Source organism: Misgurnus anguillicaudatus, chromosome 20, assembly GCF_027580225.2.
Source record: "Misgurnus anguillicaudatus chromosome 20, ASM2758022v2, whole genome shotgun sequence".
NCBI classification, from domain to species: Eukaryota; Metazoa; Chordata; class Actinopteri; order Cypriniformes; family Cobitidae; genus Misgurnus; species Misgurnus anguillicaudatus.
In genome coordinates this window covers 27558653-27565672 of record NC_073356.2, presented here as the reverse complement: position 1 = coordinate 27565672, position 7020 = coordinate 27558653, and the positions used below count along the sequence as shown (strand labels likewise).

At 36.8% G+C, this 7020-nt stretch overlaps 1 protein-coding gene across 1 annotated transcript; it reads right to left on the bottom strand.

Moving 5' to 3' along the window:
• Nucleotides 1-506: 506 nt before the first annotated feature.
• trhrb (thyrotropin-releasing hormone receptor b) lies at nucleotides 507-7020 on the bottom strand. The gene is made up of 2 exons (XM_055220665.2): nucleotides 5556-7020; nucleotides 507-4090 (listed from the first exon to the last, which is right to left on the bottom strand). The coding sequence occupies exons 1-2, from the start codon at nucleotides 6327-6329 to the stop codon at nucleotides 3683-3685; spliced, it is 1182 nt and encodes a 393-aa protein (XP_055076640.2). The 5' UTR covers nucleotides 6330-7020; the 3' UTR covers nucleotides 507-3682.

Sequence of the window (7020 nt, the reverse complement as noted above, 5' to 3'; positions counted from 1 at the left end):
CTCATTTCAAAACCACTTTAAATTGCCTGGCAGGGAGCATAATGTGAAATATATCGCCCCAAGAGAGCGAAGAAAAGGTAAAAGCAGAGGTAATTAAATGGAGAAAACAGATATGTATCACTTGCGAGAGGTAAATAGCTTTGACCTATTGCATAAGCAGAAAGCAAAGGAGCTAAAATGACAGATTCTGTCATGCTGAAATAAAATATTATGTTAATTTTTAGTTCTTAGTTTATTTATATTACATTCTTGCCTTGATTTCAAGCCATCAATAGTTTGTTTAGACTCAGAAGGTAATATATAGTGCTCGTTTTTAATTTAAAAAAATTATTCTCAGTTTGACGTGCATATTTTTTCCAAACATATCACATCAGATTATAAAGTCATCACTGATAACACCTTGTATAAATGTGTCTTCATGTGTGTTTTAGCACATGAATATTATTATGCATTCGAAGTATTTTCTAATCTTTTAAATAGAGGATGAATTACACAATAATACAGGAAAGTAATTGGTGACCTTGGTTCATGGTGGCACTTGCTTATGATGAATAATGTTTTAAAATCTGCTTGAGGCTGCCAATATCACAGCAGTTTTCTCAAAACAGTCAATTTTCCAAACCGTTCTTTGTCCTTTATTCTTTCGACACAATGCAAATTGATTGCATTGTATGTCAGTACTTGATTGCCAATTTTTGTGAAAGTAACTTAATGTAACAGCTGTAGTCAAAGAATAATCTTAGTTTAAATGTACAATTAGAAATTACTGTGGTATTGTGAAGCGCTGTTCATGATTGTTCGTCAGGGAAAAGATTTATAGAAATCACCTCCATCTCAATGAACTCAGTCTTTAATGAGCACATTTATACAGTGAATGTATATGCTAAATATAATAACTCCAGTATTCACATACAATCATAATACATCATTTTAAATACCAACCTGATTGATAATTCAGCAGTACATTGGCAAGCATTTACAGTTTAACAGTTACCACACAATTACACAAATGTATTTGATTTACAGAAAAATAGTTTTGAATACACTGTAACTGTATTATATCTCTGTCATTTATCCAACTCTGGTGGACTCTATAACCCTGTCTTTAAACACAATTTTATTGCAAACAAACCTGCTTGTGAAACTTCTTTGTGCAACTTATTTGTAAAAAAAAATCTGCAAAAATATAGCTAAAAATCATTGACACTGGACCGTAAAGCTGCCTAACCATTAAAACACAACAGAGAACTTTTCCACACTATATAATGACACCCCTAATATTACATTTAAAAAACTATGAAAAATGCACACTGACTTTAAACTTCGAATGTAAATATGCTAAACCAAGCTAATTCAACTGGTGTATCTGATGAAAAGATATGTACAAAAATGCATGAAGGTTAACTTTGCAGCTGATAATAATGCTTACAAATAAGGCATCAGATCAATGAAAGCCTTTTTTATACAAATATAATATAAATATATTAATCTATAAAGCAATACAGAAAATGAAGAGTTTGGTTCCAAAACGAGTTAAAGGCGGGGTGCACGATTTCTGAAAAACGCTTTGGAAAAGAGAGTCGGGCCGACTACCAAAACACACTTGTAGCCAATCTGCAGTAAGGGGCGTGTCTACTAACCGACATCGTTGCCTGGGTTGCGTATGTGTGGGGCGGGTCCAAGCGTGCCGCACAAGCCCTGAAAAGTGAAGCAAAAACATCTCCATTGCCCCTCAGTGACTGGTCCCAGTGTAGGTCATAAACCCCGCCTCCCCATGTTATTCAATAGGACTGGAAACCAACTAAACAATTTAATTACACTTCAATTATTTTTTTTCTAAGCTGGTTTCTGTCATTTACTGTAGTTTTTGTCACGCTGATGTAAATTCAAGTGTTTGCTTTTAAAATAAGTTTGTTTTAGTTAGTGGTGTCACGTCATGATTGATAGCTGTGATATGCGCATTCTGCGAGGGCGGGGCCTTGATTTTGCGGCTTTACTTTCTGCTCACTACTGCGCAGGGCTGGTTCTGAAATCGCTACTGCGCAGACTCAAAACCCAAGATGTCAGCGCCGTATCGGGACACTGGCGGCTTCAATGGAAGAGAGCGAACGGGCGTCGTCCATCTTTTTTTACAGTCTATGGGCGGGTCTATCAAAAGATGGTCCAGATTCTATTGGGGTAGGGGCGTGTTTGTTTAGGTGATTTCAAATGTCAACATTGGCTTTCAGAGATTGCGCACCTCGCCTTTAACTCCTTTTTTAAATTTTTTGTCAAAACATGTTAACTTTTATGTTATCGTGTTTTATTGTTTTTTTATTTTGCTACTTACTGTTTTTTTTATTTTTATTATGAAAGCTTAAATCAAAACAAACCAACTGCAGTTTGATTGATATTAATTGGAATTCACAATCAACAAATAAAAAAATAACGGAGTTATCTCGTTTTGGAATCAAACTCTTCAAATACTCTTACATTATTACATTAAAAAGTATAACTGTATTTTTCTATTAAAATAATTCCACAAGTCAAATCATTCATTCCTCCATTTAGATTTCTATTCGCCATTTAACTTGGTTTCTTTGTTTGTTAATTCATCGCTTATTTACAGTTTACCCTGATACTTCCTGTCTCATTAGTTTGGGAATAAAAACATTGTATCTTATCAAAATATATATTAATGATATATACATCGGTTCCTGACATTACAGCAAACTACAACAAAGCACATCATTGAACATGTTTGCAGCAACTGCAGACTAAAGCAGCCTCAGCTGTTTTTTCCCAGGGGTCTGCAGCAGAAAAAACACTCATTAATCAAAACAAGGACCCCCAATGATAGATTGAGATCAATATGTACTTCAGTTACCCCTGCATTATTTATACAGTACATTGTGTTTTCAATTAAGAGTAATATCACTTGCAAAGAATGCAACTCTGTGACTGATGAAACGCGCTTAATGATCCGTTTCCAAGAAACAGTTTGACAAGCTCGCAACATAATGCGATGACTTCTAAGTGAGCATGACTCTTTGAGTGCTTCTTGTGGTATTCATGGCACTGAGATGTGTGTGCGCGCGTAGGTTTAGCTATACTTGTGAGGGCAAAACGTTCATAGTGAAGTATCATGACAACCTACTTCTGAGGAAATTTTAAATAAAAAGGCAAAATCATGTTTTTCTATGACACATGCTTCTGTGAGGGTACGATTTAAGGCCGTGTTACTTAACCAGGAGGCCTTGCACGGGGCATCAACGTGACTTTAAATTATTTATAATTGAACAAATGGAAAATCAAGATATTTCTTAGTGTTTGGTTATGTTGTACTGACTATATGTCTTTCTAGTTATGCTAAGCTCTATTTTTTGTTTGGTTGTCACTGGGACGGTACCTTATGTCCTAATATGTACCATTTTGGGAAAGATACTGTATGTACTTTTGAGGAACCAGTATGTACCTCTATGGTACCAATATCCACCTTTTAGGTATAAAAATGGTACCACCCCAAAATAAATTTGTACCTTCTTGTACCTTTTCCAGAGAGGTTAGATATTGTGAGTGGGCGTCCTTAAAATGTTGTTAAAGTCCACTCATTTAGGGGATAAAGAAACTGTTTATGACTTTACTTATATAGTGACACCAAATGTTTGTGTGTATTGTAAGTTTATCAGGTCTGACTAAAAGTTTATTTTGCAAACTCGCAGTTCTGCGTGTACATGAGCTTCTTATCAGAGAACAAATCCTCCGATGGTGTCAGATCGTCTATGTCGGTTGAAAAATGCGCTGTGGTCTCCACCGTCGATGTTTCCTTGGCAACGCTGTAAGTTAGGGCGACGCTGTAGGCCACCTTCTGCGCCTGCGCGGTGCGTCCGCAGCGGCAGAGCCTCCTGAATGCGGCGCGGAACTTCTGTGACATGACGTTGTAGATGAGGGGGTTAATAGCGCTGTTGAGGTAGACGCAGGTGCGACAGAAGAGCAGAAACCAGATGTCCAGATAAGCCTCCTGCAGGAAGGAGTTAACCACCACCAGTGTGCGGTACGGCATCCATAGTACAGCAAACAGAATAACCACCACTGCCAGCATCTTTGTTACCTTTCATGAAGAAAACATATAAAAGTTGTGTTATGAAATTTACCACATGTTAATTTAATTATTTAATCCTTCATACTTGTTTTGTAACCCTTTATTGGGGAATATTTGGATAAACCCAGCTGTTGGGTTTAAATGAACCTGTATTACATGTACACATGTGGCAGGCACTTATCCAAAGCAACTTCCAGTGCATTACACGGTATTTTATTAGTTTATGTTTTTCTAGGATCAAACCAACAACCTTTTATGTTACTAATGCAGTGCCTTACCACTGAGCTACAGGAACACTCTACAAAAAAATTCAGGGTTATTATCAAAAGTGATTAAACAAACCTATTGGGGTGGTTTCCCGGACAGGGATTAGCTTAAACCAGGACTAGGCCTTAGTTTAATTAGGAAATAAAACTAGTTTTAACAAACATGCCTTACTAAAAACAATGCTTGTGTGCATTTTGATGCAAAAAGAAAGGGCACTGATGTATGTCAGTGCAAGTTGTTTTTAGTTTGGACAGCTCTTACATTTATTTTAGTCTAGGACTAGTCTAATCCCTGTCCGGGAAACCGCCCCATTGGGTCGTAATTGAATCTATGCCGGGTTGTTTAACCCATTGTTGGGTCAAATATAAACATTTTCTGGGGTAACTTAACCCAACATCTTGGTTTGTCCCTTTTTTACTCAATGCAGTGTTGAAAAAACAGGCATTTTAAAGTGCAAAATATCTAGGTTAATTTAAATCAGCTGTTGGCATATTTTATAGGGCTGTCAAATGATTGATCTTGATTAATCATATACAAAATAAAAGTTTGTTTGCATAATATATTTGTGTGTGTATTGTGTGTAATTATTATGTGCATATATAAATACACATATATGTATACATTTAAGAAAAAAATTATTTATGTATTTTGTATTTTATATATATATATATATATATATATATATATATATATATATATATATATATAAACCATTGATGTAAATATTTTTCAAATACATGCGTGTGTGTGTGTGTGTATTTATATATACAAAATAATTATACACAGTGCACATACATATATTTTCCAAAAACAACTTTTATTTTGTATGCAATTAATTGCGATTAATCTTTTGACTGCCCTAAATGTTACCCAATTGTGAGTTGAAACAATCCAGCATTTTTGTGTGATGCAGAAAAACTACTAACCATAATGATTTCCATTACAAATCAGCTTTTACCAAAAAACATTATAACATTTCTTAATGCAGTGTGTTTGGGGTCTTATCCCAGTGTATTTAATGGTGTCGTTTCTCATCCTCCAGATCCCTTCAACAGAACCCAACACATTACCAGTAAAGACCCAAAGAGACCATTATAATTTCCATTAAAACCAAAGCTTTTGCCACATGAGTCAATGTATATCTAATAGTATAGCCATATATTCTCTTATTAAAGATGCGCTGGTCTTAAAATGGAGATCATCTTACCTGTCTCCTGGATGCTGCAGTTTTACTTGAGCATCGGCTGGAATTCTTCATCTTGTTCTTTTTTGCCATGCAAAAGTTCTTGTGCCCATTTTTGTCCTCTTTAAGGTCGGACGGTAGAGGATTAAGAAACAAAATTCTTGCAATGAGCCCATACAGGATTGTCGCAAGGGTGAGTGGTAGAACAAAAAAGATGCCAAAATCGAAAAAATATATGGGTAGGTAAAGGTTTCTGGACACTTTGTACGCGCACGTTACTATAGTCACATCCTTGTAGACCACCTGTTGGATGTCGGTCAGATAAAACCACATAACGCAGTAAAGCGAGGTAAAGACCCAGACTCCTAAAATAATTTTCTTTGCCCTGGAGAGCGTGCATAAAAACTGCGCTTTGATCGGGTGACATATAGCGATGTATCGCTCTATAGTGAACGCCGTTATGGAGCACGATGATGCGTTGATTCCGAGATATTGGAAATATGTGATGGAAAGGCACCCGAGGTGCCCAAAAATCCACGAACCGAATAAACTGTCCGCTATGCTCGGTAGACCGGCCGAGATCAAGACCATTAGGTCTGCGACGGCCAAACTAACCAGGTAACCGTTAGTGGGGGTCCGCATGTGTTTCGTGGTAAGGACGACCAAAATGACCATCACGTTTCCAACAATGCCAAGAGCGCATATTAGGAAAACTATCAGGACGCTGATCACCTTGTATTCGAGGCTGCGGTCAGTCCAGGTTTCCAAAGTCTCATTAGTTGCCGTCAAGTTCTCCATTCTGGAAAGGTCTCCAAGTTTAAAGCTCACATTTGAACGATGTAAAGTCCGGTGTGATTACATGATTTCATGCTGTTCATTCCACAATAAGCGTCAAAAAAAGAACTTTACGCGCTTAGTTACGCACTTGGTCTTTTAGTTTTTGATTGATACTAATTTACATTCATTTTAATGAATAATATCGTACAATCGACAGGATCTAATGGTGCTTGTCCTTCAGCTGTTGTAAAATGGCATTGAAGACAGATGTGCTCTCTGCTCTTGCTGTAGATCAAGTGATGGATCTGCGCTTTGACGGATAGCGCGCCGGTGCTGAATTTAGTCTCTCCTTTGGCTGCGTGATCAGATGCGCATAAGGGGCGTTTTACGCACGGGCACAATTCACAGAAATGAAAGCTGGAAATTTCATTCAAACCCTGTGAATTTACATTATGTCTCCTTGCTTAAATGTTATGCATTATTTGGGGTTTTATGTTATGTTATAAAATTGTGACGACGTTTGATTTAAGAAAGTGGGCAGCCTGAGAAAACTGTATCGATTAAACCATCAATCTAATGGAAATGTTATCGGTTTATGGCGATATCTTTCTGGGTAATTCTGTTACTTGATTTAAGATGCTATGCCTTTGTCATAGCAATATCATAATTGAAACCGAACTGCGTGACCTCTAGACATGTTACTATAGTATAA